General features: G+C 42.2%; 1 protein-coding gene across 1 annotated transcript in view; it reads left to right on the top strand.

The window, feature by feature from the left end:
- Positions 1–26,687, top strand: part of UNC13A (unc-13 homolog A) — a 167,104-nt gene that overhangs the window by 41,554 nt on the left and 98,863 nt on the right. The window contains exons 5-10 of the mRNA XM_087702672.1: positions 1,113–1,236; positions 9,804–9,877; positions 12,070–12,103; positions 15,586–15,621; positions 19,943–20,153; positions 22,962–23,087. Of these exons, the coding sequence (XP_087558798.1) occupies positions 1,113–1,236; positions 9,804–9,877; positions 12,070–12,103; positions 15,586–15,621; positions 19,943–20,153; positions 22,962–23,087 (605 nt within the window). The remainder of the gene's footprint in view (positions 1–1,112; positions 1,237–9,803; positions 9,878–12,069; positions 12,104–15,585; positions 15,622–19,942; positions 20,154–22,961; positions 23,088–26,687) is intronic.

Below are 26,687 nucleotides of genomic sequence, written 5' to 3'. Positions count from 1 at the left end.
TTTAATCCCCCCCTCCCTCCGTCTGATCCACATACCTTTTCCAACTGTGGATTTCAACTCTCCTCTTGTCCGCCCCCCATGATGAAAATGTAAAAAATTAAATAAAAAAGCAACTTACTTAGGCAAGGCATGATTTGCTGCTCCCAGATCAGGAGGCGGGAGAATTACGTGCCTCCTTTGCATACGGAATTTTTCGCCTTTTAACCCTTGCTTAACTCTGAGCAAGGGTTAAAAGGCGAAAAATTCCTTATGCAAAGGAGGCCCATAGTTCTTTCGCCTCCCCCTACAGTTAGCACTAAGCAGACTCAGAGTCACTGTGACTCTGGAGTCTGGCAGCAACTACCTTAGCCTTTTTAATTATTTTAAAAATTCTTTTCTTTTCCTCATGACACTGGTGAGGCCCTGCCTCCCCTGACTGCATGTCCCTGTTCTAAATGGCACTGTAGATTTGTGGAACCTCTTCTATAGAAGAGGTTAGAACTGGCAGGAACCCACCCCTGGCCAGGGGAGGCCATTTTCACCCTCTCCGGGCTTCAGGAAAGTTTTCAGAGCCTGGCGAGGGAGAAAAACGGACCTAATGGGCCTAGTGGAAGTTCAGAAACTATCTGTTTCCAGCTTCCAGAGGGCCTCTGGGTAGCCAGGGGAGGCTGTTTTCGCTTTCCCCAGGCTCCAGAGGCTTTCCTGGAGCACGGGGAGGATGAGAACAGCTTCCACTGCCCCCTTCAAGAGGAAATACCAAGCTCAGCTTGGAGGCGAGCAGTGCGCTGCACGTGGGGGGGAAGCGTGGTATGTGTGTGCACGTATGCGCATGTGGGATCCGCTTTGCATTATGGGTGCTGGCATGCACGCTCACATTTTTGGCACCTAACAACAAAAAGTTTACCTTCACTGTGTTAGGCTATTAGGAAGGAGAGAGTATCTGTGTTTTGGAGACATGATGGTTTCGTGTTACTGCCAGTATTTATTTGATAGGCCGACTATGGTTGAAGGGGAAAAAAGAAAAGAAGATCCTACTGTACTCTTCCCAGAAACATAGCAAGCACGTTGAATAAGAAGATGCAAGATTAGACTGATCAGAGCACAATTTCTCCCTTTCCTTGTTCTTCCCCTAGGATGGCCCAGGAGAGTGGCTAACTCTTGATTCTCACGTCATCATGACAGATAATGAGATCTCTGGGACCAAAGACCCCACTTTCCACCGTATCCTCTTGGACACCCGCTTTGAACTCCCACTCGGTAGGTTATGTTGCAAGAATGGGGGTCTTTGGTGTGTGAGAATGCATTTTTTCCCCACCATACAAAGAATAAGATTTTTTTAAATTAATGTAAATTTTTATTTTTATTAAACAGACAACACATACACACAGTAAAAAAACAAAAACAAAAAGACAAAAAAAAGCATCATCACATACAGCGTGTCGTTTGGTTACAGGTGTTTTAACATCCATATTCTCAAATAACATTTACCATCACAGATTTTTCATCTAGTATAACTAAATACCTCACTTTCATTGTACAGTATATGTTCAATAACAATTAGTATTGGTTTTTTCCAATAAATCATAATTCCCTTACATTCTTGATTGTCTATTTGATAACAGTATACCTTCATATAATCCCCATGTGAAAGAAAAAAAATTACCAACCATTTATATATTTGTATATCACTATTTTCAATTTTGCATAATTCCACTAATCAACTATCAGGTATGCTTATGTTCATTATTATCCTTGTACATCATACATTCAAACAGAAATCTTATTCCTTCATTTTTCAACAAAATATTCTAAATAGTCGCTACATATATATATACCATTTTTAAATTATTCCCTTATTAAAATTATTTATCAACAACGAGATATCATTGTAGCATGTTCTTAGGGTTATACATTATATCACCAATTCTCTATCAAGTATACATAAAATCATTGTTCTCCTTATCCTTTTTAAAACAAAAAATTCTAAAGTATTCAATTCGTAGATGTATCAGTTTTTCATTGTATTGTTGTTAATCTATTTCACAGCATAATTGTGTTATCATTTAACTCCTTCAGTTAAAACATGGGTAAAACATTTTTCATTTCCAAGTTTTTCCCCCCAGCCACTGATAAAACAAGTCCCATATCTTATAAAATTGCTCGTCTTCTTGTTCTCTAATTTCAAGTGTCAATTTACTCATTTCAGCACAGTCCATTATTTTTTGAATAACTTCTTCCTGTTTTGGTATTGTTTCATTTTTCCAGTTTTTTGCAAATACGATTCTGGCTGCTGTTAAAGAATAAGATTTTTAATGCATACAGTTAGTATTTATAAATACATATGCCATGTATATTTCAGATAAGGTGAAAATTTTAGGGGTGAAAATACACCCCAAATTAGGTTGGTTTATCTTCAAATGGTGCATTTTTCACAATATTTTGATTAAAAATCCAAGGGTCAGTTTATCTATGGATAGGGTTATCTGTAAGTATATATAGTATTCAGCTTGCAAATGTCAGCTTTTCCTATTGCAAAATGTTAGATGAAGAAGAAATCTGCATTAAATCAATGGAATTTCTCATTTTTCTGGTATTGATTGTTGCTTCAAAGGTCTCCCGATACTTAGTTCATCACTAATAGCATGGGAGGCAACAAAACTCACCCACATGTCTTGTTTGCCCCTCCTGTCATGTGATTTACATTCGGACGCTTGGCAACTGGTTCATATTTATGATGGTGGCAAGATCCCATGGGATCATGTGATCCCCTTTGGCAACCTTCTGAGAAGCAAAATCAATGGGGGAGCCAGATTCACTGAACAACCATGTTACTAATTTAACAACTTCAGGGATTCCCTTAACAAACGCAGCAAGAAAAGTCGTAAAATGGGGCAAAGCTCACTTAATAAATTTCTCACTTAGCAACATAAATTCTGAGCTCAATTGTGATCGTATGTCGAGGACCTCTTGTATAACCAAGAACCATACTGCTGTTATAACATCAGAGCCCCAGGCCCAGAGATAAAACTGATCTATCACTGAGAGCTTATGCACCGAAACAAATTTCTTGCGCATTCAATCACACTTGGCCAATAAGGAATTCTGTTCTATTCTGTTCTGTTCTGTTCTGTTCTGTTCTGTTCTATTCTATTCTATTCTATTCTAGTCTAGTCTAGTCTAGTCTAGTCTAGTCTAGTCTAGTCTAGTCTAGTCTATTCCATTCCATTCCATTCTTATGAAAGGCTATCAGGGTTAGCATCATCCTGTTCTCCATATATGGGCGCTACCTCAGAAATAGAATTTCTTTGAATATCCCAATTTCGTCGCCAATATTTAGCCACCACTAATTTCGCTGCCATTATCAAATTTACAATCAATTCCTTTTTTTTTGTTTCATTTACAGTATATCCCGTTTTTCCACCAGCAACAGTAATGCAATTCTCGGTGACATGTCTACATTTACATTCAAAAGTGCTCTGATTTCTCTAAACAACATGTCCCATATTTTTTTAAAAGTTTTTTTTATTTTTTGTTCTCTCTATATATATTCACATAATTATTATTCTTTTTTTTCCTTTTTACATTCATAATTCTAATACATTTATCATATCATTTATAGCAGTGTAATATTCCATTCGAGTTGTTTTATTTATCATCCCTTGCCTATTTTGACACCATATTCTTCTCCTTCCCTCCCTCCCTTCTCTACTTCCTTCCTCTTTTCCCTTCCTTCTTCCCTTACCTCTCCCCTCCTCCTCTCTTCCTCTTCCCCTTCCTGATCTATATCGACAGCATTCCTCTGGTCCACTAATTTTGTCACATTATCAAAGAATGCAATAAGATTAGTCTGGCATGATCTGTTTTTGACAAACCCGTGTTGGCTTTTGGCTATTACTTTGTTTGCTTCTATTAGCGAACACCTAGAAGCAAACAAAGTAATAGCCAAAGCCAACATGGGTTTGTCAATAACAGATCATGCCAGATTAATCTTATTGCATTCTTTGATAATGTGACAAAATTAGTGGACCAGAGGAATGCCTTCGATATAGTTTACTTGGACTTCAGTAAGGCATTTGATAAGGTAGCCCATAACCTACTACTAGATAAAGTAGAAGAATGTGGGTGAGACAGCATCACCACCAGATGGATTCGTAACTGGCTGACCAACCACACTCAACATGTAGTCCTCAATGGAACTGCATCTTCATGGAGGGAAGTATTCGGTGGAGTACCCCAAGGCTCGGTTTTGGGCCCAGTACTCTTCAACATCTTCATCAATGATTTGGATGAGGGAATAAATGGGGAACTCATCAAATTTGCAGATGATACCAAGCTGGCAGGAAGAGCCAACACTCCAGAAGAAGGCTAAAGATACAGAAGGATCTTGACAAACTTGAACATTGGGCACTATCTAATAAAATGAAATTCAATGGTGAAAAGAGTAAGGTTCTACATTTAGGCAAGAAAAACAAATGCACAGGTACAGTATAGGTGTTACCTTGCTCAACAGTAGTAACTGTGAAAGGGATCTTGGAGTCCTAGTGGACAACCATTTAAATATGAGCCAGCGGTGTGCAGCAGCTGCCAAAAAAGCCAACACAGTTCTAGGCTGCATAAACAGAGGGATAGAATCAAGATCACGTGAAGTGTTAATACCACTTTATATTGCCTTGGTAAGGCTACACTTGAATACTGCATTCAGTTTTGGTCACCACGATATAGAAAAGATGTGGAGACTCTAGAAAGAGTGCAGAAAAGAGCAACAAAGATGATTAGGGGACCGGAGGCTAAAGCATATGAAGAACGGTTGCAGGAACTGGGTATGTCTAGTTTAATAGAAAGAAGGATGAAGGGAGACATGATAGCAGTGTTCCAATATCTCAGGGGTTGCCACAAAAGAAGAGGGAGTCTAACTATTCTCCAAGGCACCTGAGGGTAGAACAAGAAGCAATAGGTGGAAACTAATCAAGGAAAGAAGCAACTTACAACTGAGGAGAAATTTCCAGACAGTTACAACAATTAATCAGTGGAACAACTTGCCTCCAGAGGTTGTGAATGCCCCAACACTGGAAGACTTTAAGAAGATGTTGGATAGCCATTTGTCTGGAACAGTATAGGGTTTCCTGCCTAGGCAGGGGGTTGGACTAGAAGACCTCCAAGGTCCCTTCCAACTCTGTTATTGTATTATTGTATTCCTACCTTCTCTCCTTCTCCTTTCCATCTTCCTCTCCTCCTCACTATCTTCCTTCCCTCCTCTTCTTCTCATCTCCTCTTCTCTCTTCCTTTCTCTCCCTCTCTCCCTTCTCTACTTTCTTCTTTCCTCCTCTCCTTTCCCTTTCTTCTTCCTTTACCTCTCCCCTACTTCTCTCTATCTCTTCCCCTTCCAACTGTCTCTCCTTCTCTCCTTCCCCCTTCCATCTTCCTCTCCTCACCTTCTCTCTTCCTTCCCTCCTTTTCCTCTCTTCCTTTCTTTTTCTATTGCTGCAGGTGTCACTTCCAGCTCTTAATTTTTATTTCCTTAGGATGGTATTTCCACAAACCCAAAAATCTTTATATATCCTTTCCTGTTTAAAGAAAAAAGACAAAAAGAAAAGAATATTTTCCTTTTTTGATCAGACAAAGACATACAACAAACAACACATAGAACCTTCTTCAATCACGTACAGCATGTTGTTTGGTTGTAAAGTTTTTGTGCATCACTTCCATAGTCCTCACTTTCAAATGTATGTAAGATCACACATTATCAACTCATTTCAAATAAAATTCTGATATCATCATCCAGTATATTATATAAAAATTATTATAATTATTAAACATTCATTTGGCTATAAATTGCTTTTACATCCTTTTGTATGAAATATCCTAAATTGGAGGTAAAACTATATAATAGCATTCCATTCAATATCATTTCATCTTTCTAACAAATTCTAAATAAAAATTGATTATATTTAATAAATACTTTTGCATCATAGACCTCACTTGCATGTATAAAATTTCATATCCTCAAACTAGTACCTATATATGTATTGTTATCATTATTACTCATTTATATGACTATATATGATACTCTAAGTTTAACTAAGTTTGACTTAATTTTTATTATAAACTTTCACTACATCAACCTGTAACTTTCCAGTAGTAGTGCAGTTTTATATCTCGTGTCATTTGTGGAATTAATATTCTGGTTGTTTTCTTAGTGAGTCTTTTATGGACTTCTTTTCACAGCTTGTTGCTCATTGTATATCTTATGAGCACTCGAAACTCTCCATCTGTTCCTTTCATCAACTTATCTTTGGTTATCACCGATGTTTCAGTCAAGATTTTTCTTCCATCAAATTCTCTCTTTTTTCTTCTTCTGTACTTTGAGGTGTGAGATAGAGTTCCAGTCCACCTATCTTGCCTTTCCATAGTCCACTCTTACTGTTTCCAACCACGCTGAGTATGCTGTCAGTATCCACAATTTTCTTATCTCTTTGTTTCTTTTTTCCTTCAATTTTTGAAACTCTGTCCTCAACTTTGTTCTTTTGATAAATACTCTCAATTTTTCCATCTCTTTTTGTTGTTCTTTGTTCTGTGTCATCCATTCTCATCTCAATTTTCTCTGTTATTACTAATATTTTTTGAATTTTAAACGTAATCATTTGCAATATTAATGTTTCTTTTTCATGTTGCACCATCCTTCCAATTTATAAACACTGCCACTATATCATTCCAGACTTTTATTGTATTCCAAACAAGTTCATTATAATCTTTCAAGTCAAAACTTTGCCTTCACTGCAGAAACTCCGAAAGAGCAGCTGTATAAACAAACTGTGCTCTTTCCACTATCACTCTCAATAAACAAACTGAAAAGCTTTGAAGTGTAGCTCCAATGATCAAAGAAAGGAAAGAAATGATTCCAAGCCTCCAGTCTTAAAGTGGCAGTATTACTTTTTTTTCTCCCTGCTATTACAGCCCTGTTTAAATAGTAGACTTGTGGAGAAAAAAATTAAAAATTAATTTTAAAAAATCAAACACTGTAGAAAAACAAGAAATTTTTAATCCACAAGTATATAGAGGAAAAAGTAAAAAATAAAAAGTAGAAGAAAAACTAAACCTTGCAATTTAAAAAATAGGAAACATTTGCAGAACTTCATAAAAAGAATTTTTTTAAAAAAGGGTAACACACTAAGTTTAATGTAGCTTAATTTCGCCGCTTGTTTTCTTTTGTCTTCAATTTTAATTTATTTTTAATTTTCTTTGGATAGTTTCTTTTCTAATAATAAAATTTCTTACCAATCCGACACACTATTCTCTTGCATTTTATTTCCATTCCGGAGCTGTCCCAACTTCAGCAGCTTCAGGGCTGGGTTTCTGTCATCAGGAAAAAGAGCTTCTCCTGGATCAATCAGAGACTTTGCGGTGTCCCTGAGATCAGCAGGACGTACTCTTCTCTATCACCATATCTTCGGGATGGTTTAGGTCCAAAAGGACTGCCCAGTGGCAGAAATATCGACTGTGATCTTGGTGCTCTAAGATGGCACGTCATATCGTCACGACGTCAGCTCTCTCTCCCAACATGTCCCATATTTTTTGTGCACTGTCACAATCCCTCCACATATGTTCCAACCTCTTTCTTGCAACTACAACAAATATTTGTATATTTACCATCTATTTGATTTAATTTATGTGGTGTTAGGTACCACCTCCATATCACTTTATATCCATTTTCCTTAACTCTAACTGATATATTCTTATGTACTCTTCTATTCCAAATATTTTTCCAATCATTATCATTTATTTCTCCCAAATCTGATTCCCAAATTAATTTGATGGGATTTGAATCCTATGCCTGACGGGATGAGACAGGTAGAAGTGGCATCCTACCAAGGCAAGGGTTGTAACTGTTGGAAGAAAAATCCAGTTCCAGTTCCAAGCTGGGAATAAAATGGAGGCTGATTGGAAAGAAAGATTCTGTTTATTGGTGAACAGAACCAACATACACAAGCATGCAGTTCTGGCACAGCTGACCAATAAACAGAATCTTTCTTTCCAATCAGCCTCCATTTTATTCCCGGCTTGAACCGGACCTGGATTTTTCTTCCAACTTAACAGGGGGAAACAGGCAACATCCTGGTCACTTTGTTCTTTGTAATTAATGATATTCTGCCTAACGGCCATTTTGTGACTCGGCCTTTTCCCCTCAGCAGCCATTTTAGAAAACACCCACAGGGCATTCTCCAAATGCAAAATGTTTACAACCAGCAGTAAAAGGTTGCGGGGTATGATACTGACTCTCAAGATATACAAATCCAGTTGGTTATCTTTTTTTCTCAAGATCATTTGCAGGCTGGATTAAAAAAAATCAAGATGGTGGCTTTGCTCATCCTAGGCTCAGTCGCCATCTTGTCTTTTTTTTTACCTCTCCCCATAAACATCACTAATGGGAATATGTTTAAAAATGTGATTTCCCAAATGTGGCCTAGTAACAGATATAACAGATTAACAGAGTTGGAAGGGACCTTAGAGGTCATCTAATCCAACCCCCCGCTCGAGCAGGAGACCCTACACCATTTCTGACAAATGACAGTCCAATCTCTTCTTCAAAGTCTCAAGTGATGAAGCTCCCACAACTTCTGAAGGCAACTTCTGTTCCATAGGTTGATTGTTCTCACTGTCATAAAGTTCCTCCTTGTTTCTAGGTTGAATCTCTCCTTGGTCAGTTTCCATCCATTATTCCTTGTCTGGCCTTCAGGTGCTTTGGAAAATAGCTTGACCCTCCCCTCCTCTCTGTGGCAGCCCCTCCAATATTGGAAGACTGCTATCAAGTCTCCCCTGGTCCTTTTCTTCACTAGACTAATCATGCCCAGTTACTGAAACTGTTCTTCATATGTTTTAGCCTCCAGTCCCCTAATCATCCTGGTTGCTCTTCTCTGCACTTTTTCCAGAGTCTCAACATCTTTTTTTATAGTGTGTTGACCAAAACTGGATGCAGTACTCTACATGGGGCAGCCTTTGAAGAGTATTCGGAGACTTCAACTCGTCCATAATGCAGCCGCGCGAGCGATTGTGGGTGCACCTTGGTACACCCACGTTACACCTATCCTCCGCGAGCTGCACTGGCTACCAATCGGTCTCCGGATACGCTTCAAAGTGCTAGTTGTAACTTATAAAGCCCTTCATGGTATTGGACCTGGGTACTTGAGAGACCGCCTGCTGCCAATTACCTCCCAAAGACCCATTAGATCGCACAGGGTCGGCCTCCTCCGGGTTCCGTCCACCAGCCAATGCCACCTGGCTACCACCCAGGGGAGGGCCTTCTCTGTAGCAGCTCCGGCCCTTTGGAATGAACTCCCCGCGGAGATTCGGACCCTCACCTCTCTCCAGGCCTTCCGGAAAGCCTTCAAAACCTGGCTGTGCCGGCAGGCCTGGGGTTGATGAGTTCCCCTCCCCTCTCGACTTGTATGACTGTATGATTCTTGTGTAATTGCGTGTATTATGTTTTATGTCCCCTTTCCCCCTTTGAGTTGTTCGCCGCCCTGAGTCCCTCCCGGAGAAGGGCGGCATACAAATAAACTAAATCTGAATCTGAATCTGGTCTTATTCAGGCTTTATAAAGTGGTATTAGTACCTCAATTGATCTTGATTGTATATCTCTGTTAATGCAATTTAGGATTGCATTAGCTTTTTTGGCTGCTGCTGCATACTGCTGGCTCATATTTAGCTGTTTGTCCACTAAGAATACTAGGTGGGTAAAAAAAAAACCACCAAAAAACCCTGGGCCACTTGATTTTGCTTTTTCCATTAACCTGAAAAATATCCCACTTTCCCCCCCCTTCTTGCAGATATTCCTGAAGAAGAGGCTCGCTATTGGGTCAAGGAGCTGGAACGGCTGAATGCTATGCGAGACCAAGATGATGTAAGTATGCGTGAATGAGTGGATGGGCATATTTGAGAATTTGAAAAAAAATGCATCAGCTGTTCTATTTCTGCCTCCAAAACTCCTCACACTTTAATTTCTGCCTGAATCCGATTGGTGCATGCAAACATTTCTTTCCCCTCCTAAGAACATAAAATGGTATCCTTCTGGATCGATTCCCAGGATTGTGGGCGTTGTGCTCGCTCACCTCCTCTCTGCAGGATTGGTCCCAATTGGTGGTGATTGGAGGAGAGAGATCCCGCCCCCAGGACAGGTAGTCCTCGACTTACAACATTCATTTAGTGACCGTTCAAAGTTACAACAGCACTGAAAAAATGTCTTATGTCTGATCCTCACGCTTACGACCTTTGCTGCATCCCCGGAGTCATGTGACTGAAAGTCAGATGCTTGGCAACTGGCTTGCATTTATGACGGTTGCAGCATCCTGGTGTCACGGGATTGCGGTGTATAACCTTCCCAGTCAGCTTTTAGCAAGCAAAGTCGGGGGGGGGGTGTTAAACAGGATTCACTTAAGGACGGTGTGATTCATTTCACCACTGCAGTGATTCACTTAACAACCACAGCAAAAAAAATATCAAATTTGGTGTTATCAAATTTGGTGTGCCTCATTTAATAACTCTCTTATTTAAGAACAGAAATTCTGGCCTCAATTGGGGTTGGTTGGAGGACTACTTATATGGGGTGCCACACAGATCGGTGCTCTCTCCGATGCCATGGGGATCTAACTGTATATTTCTGCTCCTGGAGAATTAAGGGATGCTGTGGATGTCCGATCTCAGCATGTGAAGACTGTCTGGATGGGGAACAACAGGCTTCAGCTGAACCATGGCAAGACTCAGTAGTTTTGGGTTTTAGGGACCTCGGTTTCTAGAAGTAATACCATCTCTGGTGCTGGATGGGGCTGCACTGCCCAAAACAGACCCTCCTGCACAATCTAGGGCACTGTTGGTGAACCTTTTCGGCACTGAGCGCCGAAACGTGAGCGTGCGTGTGCAGGGGAGCGCCAGAAACCAGAAGAGCAGCTCCCCAGCATGCATGTGTGCCGGGCGCATACGTGCGCCAGGAAGCTGAGCTTCCGGTTTCTGGCATTTGCACTGGTCACCTGGTCTTCTGCTTTCTGGTGCCAGGACCAGCTGGTTAGTGCATATGTGCATGCTGGAACCCGGAAAAGCAATAGGCAATGGCTGGCGTGCCCGGAGAGATGGCTCTGCATGCTACTTCTGGCACATGTGCCATCAGTTCACCAATACTGATCTGTTGTGGCCTAGCAGGAGCCATTGGAGCTGCCACCAGACTCCGACAGCGAGGGGCCCAATGAGTTGGCTCTGGAGGATGTGGAGGACCCTGGACAGGGTTCCGACTTCGAGCAGGGCGCAGAGAGGCTGGTTGGCCACCCGAAGGCACCTGAGCCTTGAACCAGTGGGTAGGAGACAAGGGAGAGTAAGCCGGATGCCAGTAGTGAGTTGTTCCTGGATGCACACCATCGAAGAGCTACTAGGCATCAGGAACAGTTGCCCAGTTACAGGAGGTAATTGCACTCAGCTGGTGGTTATTAGGCTCCTCTCCAGACTATAAAAAGACTTCTTGTGCACACACCCCTCTTTGCAGAAGTCAATGCAGGATTGAATGTCGGAGGACATTATTGTGAGCTTGGCAGGCTGGATTGCTGCCAAGCCTTATCTGTGTTTATTGCTGCCCAAGCTTGTCTGTGCCGGTTTGCTGCCAAGGACCCATCTGTCTGTTAATTAAATGCCGTAACCTATCTCTGGCTCGGAGTGTGTGTTGATGTGGGAAGAGGGGGGTCAGAACACTGATCTATGGGTCCTCCTGGATTCATGATTCCTGCTCAAAGAACAGGTGGAAGTTGTGGCTAGGAGGGCCTTTGCACAACTCCATATTGTGTACCAGTTGCACCAGACGTGTGCTGTTCCCGGTGAAATCCAAAATAGAACTACGTCCCTTGGCTCCCATTGTCAAAAATTCTCATTCCAAATGAAGCACTTTTCATTTAACTATTTTCCTCTCCATCTTCCCCCATCTACCGCCCGGTTTCAGCTCTTGCTTTGGAGCTCTCAAATCAGAGTGCTTTGAGAAAAAGGATGTCAGTTCTTCTGAGACCGGTCCTAATCTTTGTGTTTTCTTTCTCTCCCTCTTCACCCTGGGAGAAGCAGGAGAAGCCGCTTCCAGTCCCCGGCTCACAGTGCTGTAAGTGTTTCTTTGATTTGGGGAGTTTGGGCATATATGATTGCATTTTCCTAATTTCTGCTGCAAAGTAGGGTTGGCACATGAAGTGTGAACAACACACTTGAAGTGTGTGTTCCCTTCACACTTTTCCAAGCAAGGTGGATTCCCCCCCCCTCCTTTTTTGGCTGGAGTCTTTGGAAACCAATGTTTCATTCCAAGATTAATGAGGGTTTGGCCCAAGACAGAGCTGTTTACAGTTTGGTCAATGAAAGCTTCATCCTTTCTTCCTATCCCTTCCCTCTGTGTCTTCCTAAAACCATTTCTTCCCTTATGTCTTCCTACCCTTATAAGTCTCAAAAGATCTGTTGGGCAATGAGTGCATGGGCTAGAGGGCAGATGCTGGGGGCAGAAAGGTAAAAGGGATTTCCAGAGGCCATTTAAAGAAAAACAGCCCATTTAACTCCATCCTGGAAAATAGCCTAATTATCCTAGTTAGGAAAGATTTCTAATTGAACCTTTGAACTATTACAATACAACTCTAGAATATAAGGAAAGCCAGTGTGAACCAGGCTAGACTATAGAAGAACTCTGCTAGATCAAATGTAAAAAGCTCATCAAACAGATATGGGACAGTTGATAGCAAGATACCCTCATGGGAAACCCACAGGCAGGGTGGAAACAGATTAATCTTTCTGGTAACATATTGGTGCAGGTTTTTCACAACCAGTTGGACAGCATTGAATTTCAGGGTTTAGTGTCCAAATTTCTAGCGAACCTACTTCCTTTCACTGACAACTGTGGGTTGTCTATTCACAGGCAGTGTAGATACAGACTACACACATCTCAGCAGAGAGCGATATAGCCAGATGTTCTGACTTCTGATTGGCTTTCAGTTGAGTTAATTTCAAATTGGTGCAAGTTAGTGAGAACTTTGATTGGTTCTTTCTTGGTCCAGTTAGGATTGGATATAGAACCCAAAGATTCCAGCCATAGTTGTCAGCAAAATATCAAGAATTCTGTTCTCTAGAGTCTAGACCATGGGTACTAAAGGCCAACACTCTTGCTAATCCTCAACATTTAATCAGGACAGGTGAACTGCTCTTGTATATTGAGGCTCCATTATATGTTATGATTAATAGCTGTTGAAAGATTTACTATCTACATGCGAACTCAGCCCCTATTGATCAGACTAAGGAGCCAACTTGCTTCTATTATTAATACTGAATAAGCTGCTCCCCAAAATCTTACCCCTCAGTGCCTGAATCCCACAATTAATTCCTTCTTCACTTTTTTGTAAGTAGGGTGTAATTTCATTTCTGTTACATCTTCCATGCAACAAACTCAGATCCACTCAGTCAGGGATTTTTTTTTCCCAATGACATCACTGAGGCACGTAAGAACAACAAAATGTGTTTCTAAAGAAGCACACACCTTTACCTTCTTGAGAAATGTCCATAGCTCTACTTTATGCACCAAAGACAAATACCTTTGTGTGTCCAATCACACTTGGCCAATAAAGAATTCTATTCTATTCTATTTATAATTAGTTAAAATGTTAGCTTAATCAGGCATAAATAGTGCAATGCTTTCAGGCATATCGCAAGGATTCCTGCCTCTCCAATGAAATGGGGTGAGAAATTCCAGTAAACAGACAAAGATTAGGATAAGGAGTCCCATCCTTTTGAAGTACATTGGAAAGAGAGGTTCTTATACCTTGCTGACCACTTCTGCAGATGCTGCTGGTTACAAATCCCATCTTGGGGTTTTTTTTCTGCCCATCCTGTAAATGCTCTGCTTCCTCTTCTATTTGTATGCTCTATTTTGTTTTATGAGGGAACATAGTGGCTCAGTGGCTAAGATGCTGAGCTTCTCGATCAGAAAGGTCAGCAGTTCAGTGATTCGAATCCCTAGTGCCACATAACGGAGTGAGCTCCCGTTACTTGTCCCAGCTTCTGCCAAACTAGCAGTTTGAAAGCATGTAAAAATGCAAGTAGAAAAATAGGAACCACCTTTGGTGGGAAGGTAGCAGCGTTCTGTGCGCCTTTGGTATTTAATATCCCAGCCACATGACCATGGAGATGTCTTCGGACAGTGCTGGCTCTTCAGCTGTGAAACAGAGATGAGCATTGCCCCCTAGAGTCGGGAACGACTAGCACATATGTGCAAGGGGAATCTTTACCTTTACCTATTTTGTTTTAAAGCTTTCTCAAACTACTAGCTCTCTTCATCTCTTACAACTGTGCATTACATGCATTTCTTACCAGAGTTCTTAGGAGGGCGAATAATATACCCTGAAGGCAGAGGTGAGTGAGAAATAGTCAGAATATGTTATATCTGTAGATTATAGTTATATCTTCTGAAAACATGTAATAGATATGCTGCAAATTCCTAGATTCAAAATATGCTCAAAGATATTGTGTTCTGCAATGCTAAGTATTGTAAATGCCTTTTTGGGATCTGTCTGGCAGGTTTTAAATCCTGCTAAAGAACCAAGCAGACCCCTTAATTCCAATGTTTTCCCACCCCAGATTCAATACATTTTTGGAGAAAAATGAATGGAATAATTTTGGAGAGGTTGGTGCTATTAAAGTTTAAGGCAGTGTTTTTCAATCTTGGCAACTTTAAGAGGTGTGGACTTCAATTCCCAAAATTCTCAGCCAGTACCTCTTAAAGTTGCTAAGGCTGAGAAATACTGGGGTACAGGAACCTCCATGTTCAAAAGCAGTGTACTTCTAAGACTAGAACACTATTTCTTAACCTTGGCAACTTTAAACTGGGTGGACATCAATTCCCAGAATTCCCCAACCATCATGCTGGCTGGGGAATTCTGGGAATTGATATTCACACAGTATAAAGTTGCCAAGGTTGAGAAACACTACAGAAGAATAATGTAGAAAGGCTTTTCCAATCTATTAAGAGTAGACCACATCCCAGTGCTCTTTAAAAAAATGTGGCTAAGAAGATATACAGTAGGCAAAAAAATAGATAAGGTGACATCACCAAAACTGAGGCATGGAAACATTTTGGTTAATGTGGTAATATTAGTAGATTGAAGATTGTGATTTATTAATCTTAAAAGCTTGCATACTTTTTTTTCTCTGTTCCACCCCAATCTAGTGGTGAATCAAGCTTTGAAGATTAGTAAATCAAAGTCTTCAATCTGCTAATCTCACCACTTTAAGCAAAAAAAAAAAAAAAACTAGTTCCTGATCATTGTAGTTCTCAGCTACAGTATTTGCTATTTAGCTATTTGCTAAAAGAATGTGGTAGTGCAATTTCAAAGGGTTGCAAAAACTGGGGGTCAACACTCCACCCCAAGTTTCAGATTGTCCCTGCCTGCTTTTATATGCTTGTTAGCTTCCAAAGTTCATCCGGATGTAGAATTTACACCTCCCTTTCCCTACAACCTCCTCTTCCCTCTAGGGTTAGAATTACTAAGTATACAGTATTTAGAATTGGCCTGTCTCTTAAAGGGACATGTCTTCTCGGCTTTTATTTTGTAGGCAACTGGAATTATTTTGGCTGGGGAGATCAACAAAGTAAGTATGCGATTCTGATCCTGTACCCTCCCACTTCACTCTGTGGCATTCTTAAATATTTTCCTATTACTTCTACTACTCCAGAGGGAGGAAGTATGGGTCAAATCTAGCATGGCCCACCTTTTCATCTGGAGGTCAAGAGATGAAGCAGGTATTTTCAGGTAGCAAGCGGGAGCAATAATGATAACAATTATTTTGTATAGTTAGCAGATATTCAAATTACAATATATACCTTTAAAGCTAGAATAACCCAGTGGTGGGATTCAGCCAGTTCGCACCTATTCGGGAGAACCGGTTGGTAACTTTCTAAGCAGTTCGGAGAACTGGTTGCTGGAAGAAATCTCTTTTTTTTTCCACTTTACAGGGCTAATCCTATAAGGAAGGCAGGAAGGAAACATTCTGGTGTTGTTTCTAGCCTAATCTTTATTGCCCTGCTTACAGAAACTGCCTCTCTGGTTAACTCTTATTAGATTGTAACAGCTAAGGTGAAGCGCCCATCAACGTGAGTGATGTTGAGTTGGCCACGCCCACCCAGTCACATGACCACCAAGCCCCACCTACCTTGCTGGTCATTAGGGCAGAGAACCGGTTGTTAAATTATTTGAATCCCACCACTGGAATAACCTCACATGCCACTTATGACAGGCTCTTGAGACTTAAAATTCTATCCTCCATAAGCCTTTGGTATTACTTACTAGACTCCAGATAAAGATAGCGAACTGGAGAAGTACACACTTAAAGTTGTTTAGTGAATTCAATGCAGTGATTAAATTTGAACTGGGGACTTTCTGACAGTCAGTTCTGACTGACATTAATAGACCTAAATCATTCCTCCTCTGGGACATTATCTGTAGCTAAAACTATTGATGCCTAGAAACCAGAATTGGCTTTAGCCAATGTTTTTCAAATTATTTAATTGACTAATTTATGACGTTAATCCATTTGCTGCATTAATCTAACTGAGTCTATCTTGATGTGCAAATGTAATCTCAAAGACCTTAACTGTATTGCAACTCAGTACTTTTCCTTATTTTGAGGAACTCAGTACTTTTCCTTATTTTGAGGTTGCTCATTGTTTAAGAGATGCTTTGTAATGTCAAGGGATGACCACAGATAAAATGTTCCTGCAGACTCTCACACCATGTTTTAATAGAAGAATAGTCCAGCCATTCATTAAATGCCGGGCATCAAAAGGGTGGGTACAATTGTGTGAACCAGCCCTTAACAAATTGTGTCAATAGCCTCCACCGAAAAATAAATTGTGTTTTGTGTAGATGCTTAGTGATTCTGACAATGCCAGCCAAGCAGCAGTATTTCTTTCAGATAAATTTATGAAAATATGACACACTGTAAGATTAATGATGTAAGAGTGGTTATGGAAAAAAAAATTAAAACTTTAAAAAAAAATATTTTTATTAAAATATACGGTCATGGACCAAACTCCCTCTTTCAGATACACAGTTATATTCACATAATGCACGACAAAAATGTATGAGGTATGTCCACACAGCATATTCATTAGTGTTAGTCTGCTTGATAATTTTATAGTTCACTGTATCATATGAACCTAGAAAATAAATTAACTCAGGAACCAGGCTCAGAGTGTTGTATGGTCAGCTGGTGGTTGAGATATTGTACCACACAGCAGACTAAGCTAAAACAAGCTTGGGACCATTGCAGTGGTGGGTTTCAAAAATTGTTTGAACCTACTCTGTGGGTGTGGCCTCCTTTGTGGGAGTGTCTTGCCACCCATGTGACCGGATGGGAGTGGCTTGCTGCCCATGTGACCAGATATGAAGATGCCGACGACACTTGTCAGAACCACCTTAAATGACCTCACACACAGCACTGGCATGCATAAGAATATGATGTAAACTTGTTTTTTAAAAGGCATCTTTGGTTTGCGTTAAAACAACGTCAACACACGCAATGTTCTGATTGCACCACAAACGCAGTAGTCATCCTTACCTTTCACAGAGGCACTGAGTTTTATAAATATGAGCATGATAGTGTAGAATAATCATATCCAAGGACCAGTGGTGGGTTTCAAAAAATTTTGGAACCTCTTCTGTAGGTGTGGCCTGCTTTCCGGGTCCCACTGGTGGAAGCTCTTCTAACCGGTTTGGTAGATTTGATGAACCGGTTCTACCGAATAGGTGCGAACTAGTAGGAACCCACCTCTGGACCATTGTAGCCAAGTAGATCATGGAAACTTAGCTTTTTTTTTTCCAGTCATGTTTATTGCGGAGGGGGGATATAGCCGTGAAAGCCAGCTGGGTGACCTTGGGCCAGTCACTCTCTCTCAGCCCCACTCACCTCACTTGTTGTGAGGAAAATAGAACGAAGGTACACATCTTGGATATTTAGGTATGTGGTGGCTCAGTGGCTAAGACGCTGAGCTTGTTGATCAGAAAGGTTGGCAGTTCAGCAGTTTGAATCCCTAGCGCCGCGTAACAGAGTGAGCTCCCGTTACTTGTCCCAGCTTTTGCCAACCTAGCAGTTCCAAAGCATGTAAAAAATGCAAGTAGAAAAATAGGCTCCACTTTGGTGGGAAGATAAACAGCGCTCCGTGCACCTTTGGCGTTTAGTCATGCCGACCACATGACCACAGAAACGTCTTCGGACAGCGCTGGCTCTTCGGCTTTGAAACTGAGATGTGCACTGCCTCCTAGAATTGGGAATGACTAGCACATATGTTTTGAGGGAAACCTTTACCTTTACCTTTATCCTGGATATGCTCACTGCCTTGAGTTATTTGTAAAAATATTAAAGATGGGATACAAATAAATAATGTTCAGTCCATTTGTGAATCCAACCAGTGAGTTGGCACTTAGATTGAAAAGGAAATGACTTGATTCCTGAGGCAGAGTTATGTTCCTGTCCACTTCAATTCCAATTTATATTGTTTTATTGAGCATGGCCAAGTTGATATCTTAATTAGTTTTCCCTTTAAGGACCATATGGGACTTTGGGAGAGCAATTATTTTTTATTTTAATAATATGTATACTTGACACTCTTTTAGCTTGCATATTATTCTCCTTGGACCAATTTGGAAGCTAATCCCTTCCAATCAGGAATCACGTAGGGCATGGAAGGCGCACTCAGATCTAATAGCCAATTAATTTGGCTGCAGAACAATATCACTCAGGGCATATAATCCAACCACTGAGAGTGGAGGCAAGTTAATTAATGAAAACATTTTCACAAGGGCTGCCCCAAAATGCCAAGGAAGGCAGTTTTTTCTGCACTAACATAAACTTTATTTGGAAAGAAAAAAGCTAAGGGTTCGGTTGTAATATACATAAGCTTTAATTGGATTGTTGGTTTAGAGCAGGGGTGTCCATCCTTGGCAACTTGAAGATTTGTGGGCTTCAACTCCTGTGCTGGCTGGGGAATTCTGCAAGCTGAATTATGTAAGTCTTAAAGTTGCCAAGGTTGGACACCCCTGATTTAGATCTTAAAAATGAAGGATCACTCAACGGTGATCAGGATCATTTTTAGGAAATTGAGAAATCAGCCAGCAGTGAGGGGAAAAGTAGTGAGGAACTATGGATAATTATGCAGTGCATCATATCCTGGCTTGCTTACAGATGTAGCAAGGTCAAGAACCAACATCTGAATGAGGAAGTAGGTTTGCATGCCAAGGAAACATTCAGCCTCCAACCTGCACCCCCAGTGTACATTCCCCATGCCCTTTCTTTCTCTCTCCACTCCATCCTACTTAACAGCTCTGCAAGGAAATCCATGCCATACCGTGACCTGTGTAAACAGCTTCCTGCCCCACCTACTTTAAACAACCACATGACTTTCTTTTCTTTCTTTTCTTTCCCCAAGATCACGTTCTCTTGAATGTATTGTAGTTTGGATTTCAACTCCCAAAATGCTCATCCAAGCCGAACATTGTGGGAGTTAAAATCCATTAGATCTGATGGGTACCAGCTTGGGGAGGTCCTTATATTGTTTCTAAATTCCTTCAACCAGCTTGTGAGGTGTCTTCATGCTCTATTTGTCTGTTCATCTCTCTGTGTTCTCCACTTCTTTTCAGTTATCAAGTATCCCTGTCCTCTGGAAACCACCATTTTTTTCTGTTCTCCAGTGGAGACCCTTTTCTGTTATTCTCTGTCACGTCAGAACGCTGCATCCTTTTGACACTTATGCATGTGGACCTTCTAATGTTTTAAATTCAGATGCTTGCCAACACCCACAAATGTTCACATACTGTGCTCCCATGTCCCTCGCACGTAAAGAATGTTCACATATCCCATTTTAATAATGAACACTTTGTTGTTTTATATCATGATATTGGGTCCCTTTTTACAGATGACGACCCTGACAGCACCGTGGATGATCGAGACAGTGACTATCGCAGTGAGACCAGCAACAGCATCCCACCCCCTTACTATACAACCTCCCAGCCCAATGCCTCCGTCCACCAGTACCCCATACGCCATCAACAGCGAGTATCCCGAGACTCCTATACAGATTCTATGCAGGGTTATGAGATGGACTATTCTAACCATCGGCCAATCAGGTAGAGTGGATGCAGCCTGGAACTGTTGGGAAAAGTAGGGAAGGGTTTCTTGTCCTCCCCCTAGAAGGTTATAAAATGGGGAAAGAGCATGATATGTCATGGTAGACATAAAGCAACAACTCCAACCTTCTGTCTCAAACACAGTATACCCAATTACCTGCCAATTACCTCCCAAAGACCCATTAGATCGCACAGGGCCGGCCTCCTCCAGGTTCCATCCACCAGCCAATGCCATCTGGCTACGACCCGGGGGAGGGCCTTCTCTGTTGCAGCTCCGGCCCTTTGGAACGAACTCCCTGCGGAGATTCGGACCCTCACCTCTCTCCCTGCTTTCCGAAAAGCCGTTAAAACCTGGCTGTGTCGGCAGGCCTGGGGTTGATGAGCTCCCCTCCCCTCTCGACAGGTGTGGTTGTTGGTCATTTTAATATGTGTATTTTGTACTTGTATGTTTCCCCTTCCCATTTAAGTTATTCGCCACCCTGAGTCCCTTTTAGGGAATAGGGTGGCATATAAATAAAATAAAACTTAAACTTAAACTTAAACATGTGTTCATACAGGTAATCCTCAATTTACAACCACAATTGGGACTGGAAAATTTGTCGTCGCACGACTGCACCCAGTTTTACAATCTTTTTAGCCGTGATCATTAAATGAGACATCACGTGATCACGCCCTGCAAACTCCCCCCCCCCCCCAAATTGGACTTCTTACTGACTTTGCTTGTCAGAAGCCAATCGGAAAGGTTACGAAGGGGGATCATCCTAAATACCTCCCAGTTGCCAAGTACCCGAATTACAATTAGGTGACCACAGGGACACTGCAATGGATATAAGTGTGGCAGTGGTTGGATTCAGATTTTTTTTACTACCTGTTCTGTGGGCGTGGCTTTGTGGGTGTGGCAAGGGAAGGATACTGCAAAATCCCCATTCCCTCCCCACTCTCAAAATTTCCGCTACCGGTTCTCCAGAACTGTCAGAACTGGCTGAATACCAGTTCTTTTCAGTGCCATTGTAACTTCAAATGATCGCTAAACAAATGGTTGTAAGTTAAGGACTACCTGCAACAAACATACAGTACAAAAGTAGTTTCTTTGCTCTTGATCTCTGCCTCTGGTTACTCAGAGGTATATAGCAGAGTACGGAAGTTCCATTTGTATCTGTCACTGCCTCAGCCTCTCCAGGCCTTTCGACAGCTCCTTTTGAACTGGGGTCATATTTAGAATGGAGCGAGGGCCAAATAATCGACAGAATCTGCTCCATTCGTTACTGGCAAGGTTCAAGAGCTGAAACATTGCAATGGATCCCGAGCCAAATTCTGAACGATAGTTAACAAGCAGCCCTTTTCCCCTGCAGCTCAATTGGCTTTAATATCCTTCGCTATTTCCTTTCCCCCAGCTTGGTTTTTAGCTCAAGCCCATTGGAACGTAAGGGGGAGAATCTTGCCAAAGACCTTCTGGGTATATATACAAAGTGAGGGAGGAAGAATTTAAAACTTGACATGGATCCATAATGATAGAGGCGTGTGGTGGCTAGCCTGGGGATTAGAAACCCTGATAGCACTCCAAGTAAAAACATTGGCCTCAACTGCCGGGGGTGGGGGGGGATGGGGGGGTACACAGCAGGTCTCCTAATTGCTTCTTTGCATAAGAGTAATCAAATCATAGGCTTAAATAAAGAACTCCATTCCATTCCCCAAATTTTCTGTTGGCCATTAATCATTCATCGTAGCCTAACATTTTTAACGGTTCCACCACAAATCCGCGGTAGACTAAAGCACGCTCGACGAAAGTGCGTACGTGACATCATCACAGCGCGACGAAAACGGCACGCTGTGAGCGGTAAATTTAAAATTAACGCGAAAACCTTACCCTAACCCCCCCAAACCTAACCCTAAACCTAACCCTAAGCCTAACCCTTAACCTAACCCTAAACCTAACCCTTAACCTAATGCTAAACCTAACGCTAACCCTTAACCTAACCCTAAACCTAACCCTAACGCTTAACGTAACCCTAAACCTAACCCTAACCCTTAACCTAACCCTAACCCTAAACCTAACCCTAACGCTTAACGTAACCCTAACCCTAACCCTAACCCTTAACCTAACCCTTACCTTCATGTGAATTGGCTTGCTTTAATTTTATTTTAATTTTAATTTAATTTATTTTGAATTTTATTTGTCGCGCTGCTGATGACGTCACGTACGCGCTTTGATCGGGCGCACTTTAGTGGACCGCGGTTTTGACGGGTCACGTTTTTAACAATGCTGTCAATGTGATTTTTCGTGTCCTTTGAGAATGACAGGGCCACTCTCTTGGCAGCTAACCTTCCATAATAATTTTACTTCTTTGAGAAAATCATGGTTGGTTGCTGGGGATGGTGGTGGCGGCGGGGAATGACTTGCAACCATCCCAGTTCAACTTTGTTTTCTGTATTTCAGAATAGCCTTCTCTTTTCCCCAATGCCAGGTCTACCCTTTGAATAGTTCCAGGCCATCATTCTTCAAGCAAACTCCAATTTATTCCACACCATTGTTACCAAACTGGCTCTGAATGATGAGAGCTACGATGCAGCCTAAGTGGAGTGCCCTGAGCTGCAGAGGTTGGCCTGGATATATTCTATCTGAACAAAAAACAGGTCTCAGATAGAAACCCACCTCCTTGTCTCTTAGTTCTTAGCTAGCAAATTTGTGTTTTTTCTCTCTCTCCTTCTGCTCCCTTTCAAATTCCCAGGACAGGAGATGGGGGGGGGGGTGTCTTTTCTCTCTGCCATTTTATATGCTGACCCTTTTCCTCTTCCCCTCCCTGGCAGACGCTATGGTAGTGTAGAGTCTGCCGCAAACGGGCACAGTGACGCTGAGTCTGCTTCCGGGTCAAGCAGGCGCACGAGCCGCCAGCCCTCGCTCGAGAGCAGGCGCTCCCTAGACCTATCTGATAGGTGGGTCTTTCTCTTGTTTTTCCGCTGTGTGCCTTTTGCAGAGTCACGTCGTGGTCCTTGGTTTTTGCAAACTGGATTAGGCCATCAGCATCTATCCAGCAGTGGCTGCTACGACTCCTTTCCTCTTCCCATTCCACCCCCTGCAATATTTTTTTCTTTCCCCAAGCAAGGTTGAATTTGAAATCAAGATTTTGCTAGGGTTGAACTTCCCTTAACTAGTTCTCGGTGAAATGAACACATGCCCGCATGCACCAGCGTGCGCACACACAGACACACTTTGTAACGCCTGTGGGAAGATTTTTTCCTAGCAGGCAATTGTAACGTAAAGCAGGGCTAAGCAAGATCCAAAAGAGATGATTCTATGCAACGTCCTCTGCTTTAAAAATGAAGCTGTCTGGTGCAGATTTTCCTTTTCTCCAATCCACTTGGATACAGCTCTTATTACTCCCAGCAACCATGGGTAACTGCCTGCTTACTAGGGATGGTGAGTTAGTCTGAAACTGCTGTCTTCCGTGACCGGTTTGCCCTCCCTGATCAAAGCTTCAGATACAAAGCCAGAATCTGAAGATCTATCTGAGTGGATCCCCTCTCAACACCACCGCCATTTTCCATTGCTGTGTGACTTCTGAAATCAGCAGGTACACTGAGTTTGCACAATGTGTTTTAAGTAGGCTAAAATGGAGATGGAAATCCTGTAAATTCCATGTTCAGGGAAAACACATCAATTGCCTTAGCATATTGTGAGAACTAATGGGACGTGGTAGCTCAGTGACTAAGATGCTGAGCTTGTCAATCAGAAAGGTCAGCAGTTTGGCAGTTCGAATCCCTAGCACTGCTTAACAGAGTGAGCTCCCGTTACTTGTCCCAGCTTCTGCCAACCTAGCAGTTCGAAAGCATGTAAAAATGCCAGTAGAAAAGATAGAAACCACCTTTGGTGGAAAGGTAGCAGCATTCCGTGCCCCTTTGGCATTTAATCATGCCGGCCACATGACCACGGAGATGTCTTCGGGCAGCGCCGGCTCTTCGGCTTTGAAATGGAGATGAGCACCTAGAGTGGGGAACTACTAGCACATATGTATGAGGGGAACCTTTACCTTTTATGTTAGTCATAGATGAGAGAGCCAGCCTGGCAAGCATTACCAAAACTTGATTGGAGGTTCCCATCTTGGCAAGGTGCCTTTCTGGTTTTCAAGTGTGGCACTAGCCATGATTCTGGGCCGGGGGTTGTGATCATCCAGGAATGTTCACAGGCGTTCTCCCAGACCTTCATCGGAATATCAGAATTGGAAGGGACCTTGGAGGTCTTCTAGTACAACCCCCTGCTCGAGCTGGACATCCTAATTCTAAACTCTGATTGATTCCCAACTACCTTGCAGTGTTTTGCTATTGATTGCAGAGAAGAAGGAAATATGCAGAGGAGCTGAACGTAGTGCAAGCTATGTCTGCACCAGTGGTGGGTTTCAAATTTTTTTAGAACCTCTTCTGTAGGTGTGGCCTGCATTGTGGGAGCGGCTTGCCGGCCATGTGACTGGGTAGGCGTGGCCAACTTGTAAAATGTGGTGAAACTCACTTAAAAACGCTCTTGCTTAGCAACCAAAATGTTGGCTCAGAAACTGCCATTGAAGTGTGCAAATCTTAAAGCTGTCAAGTTACAAGACCCTTGTACCCCTAACCCTTTAGGGAAAAAAAAAACCAGGGGTGTTCAAACTTGACAGCTTTAAGACTTGTGGACTTCAACTCCCAGAATTCCGCCTCTCGCTCTTCATCTTGATGATGGGTGGATGGGCGGGGGGAGGGAGCTGGAGCCGGTTCTAAACGGCACTGTAGATTTGTGGAACCTCTTCTATAGAAGAGGTTAGAACTTGAAGGAACCCACCCCTGGTCTGCACCCCTTTATTGGATAACATCCAGAAATTGAAAAACAGAAGTGCAGGTTCATCAGGCTGCCCTGCCTCCATCGAAGACTTCGAAATTGCAACCAAACCATTGAGACTAGATGCCTTCCTCACCAGGCCAAAAGTTGAACAAATGGGCACTCACATTCTTCTGTGAGTCTGCCTTCCTTTGTCCCTCCCCTATTGCCAATGCTGGAAATGTGGTTTCGGTCTAATCCAGGTATGTCCCATATCGTGTCTGCATGTGCTTCCCGTAAGCCTCTGTGCTTGCTCAGAGACAGTCTGATCAGTCTGCTGTAATGTAGCTTCTGGGATTTAAAGCTACCTGTCCCTACAGTGAATCCAGCCGTCTCTCTATTCTTTCTGTGTCCCCTCTCTGATCCTTATATTGTTTTTCTTCTTCTTCTGTCGTTTGCTACTCTATATTTGGAGAATGTGTGAAGAGTACACCTAACTCTGTCAGGGGAAGAGAGGAGTTCCTTTTGGAAAACATCAGTCTTTCTTTACAAGACTGAAGAAAGTCCAGTTGTCTTTTGAAAAGCACCTTTGGGACAACCATGACCTGGATGATTGAGAGTCTCCATAGATTTCTAGAAGACAAGTGCAAACCTTGTATGAGTGTCATTCCAGAGTGTCAGTTTGATTCTTTTATCCTTGAAATGCTAGCAATCTGTATGCAGGTGTCTGGATTGTTTTTCAGCAGGTGGGAATGATCAAGGTTGTCTGAAGGGGTATACACCCCACCACCACCTTAGGGCCCATCCACTTCATTCAGATACGTCATGAATGCATTTGATCGAGAGGGACAATCTATGTATGTGTGTATGTACATGCATGTTTATTCGGAAGAATGAAACCAAAATTTTATTTTAGCCTTGCACACAAGAGCAGGAATATCACAGAAGTGGAACCACAACCAATCCATTTCCATAAAACACATCGATGTCCCTTTCGTACAGGTAGTCCTTGAATTGCAACCATTTGCTTAGGGACTATTTGAAGTTGCACTAGCCCTGAAAACAGTGACTTACATCTTCACACTTATGATCATTTTAGCATCCTCGTGTTTTCCTGATCAAAATTTAAGCCGTTACCAACTTGCATGTATTTATGACAGTTGCAGCATCCCACTATTTCTGACCTTCCCAACCAGTTTCTGACAAGCAAAGTCAATTGGAGGGGGGGGGGGAAGAAGGATTCACTGAACAACTGGAATAATTTGCTTCACAACTGTGGCAAAAAAAATTGTGGTTGGAAATCAAGGACTACCTGTATTCTTCCATAATGATAATTGGACTTCCTTTTGGTAATGATGAATACGAGTGCAAACCTTGGGGGGAGGGGGGCGCAGGGGGATGAATAAAGATATTAGCTAGGGGTGGGCTTCAAAAATTTCAGCAACTGGTTCTCTGCTCAGTTGCTAGGTGGCCGTGGCCATGATGGTTGTGGCCTAGTTTGCCTCCTGCACCATGGGGTGGGGTGGGGCATTTTTGCCTTCCTCAGGTTCCGAAGGCTTTCCTTGAGCCTCCAGGAGGGTGAAAACTGCCTCCCCTGGGATCCAGAGGTCTTCTGCAAGACCCGTTTCCCCCCCCCCCCACCAATGCCTTTATGCGGGCCCTGCACTTACCTAGCATCCAAAACTGGCCACGTGGAGACTCCTGGGAGGGGTGAGGTGTTGTGGACAGGGGCCAGCCAGGAGTGGGAT

The sequence above is a fragment of the Thamnophis sirtalis genome, unplaced genomic scaffold (assembly GCF_051295495.1).
Source record: "Thamnophis sirtalis isolate CommonGarterSnake01/CBP01778 unplaced genomic scaffold, rThaSir2_p1.2 scaffold_1, whole genome shotgun sequence".
In the NCBI taxonomy this organism is placed as follows: domain Eukaryota; kingdom Metazoa; phylum Chordata; class Lepidosauria; order Squamata; family Natricidae; genus Thamnophis; species Thamnophis sirtalis.
Note: the sequence above shows the minus strand (reverse complement) of the source record. Positions and strands in the feature narration are given on the sequence as shown.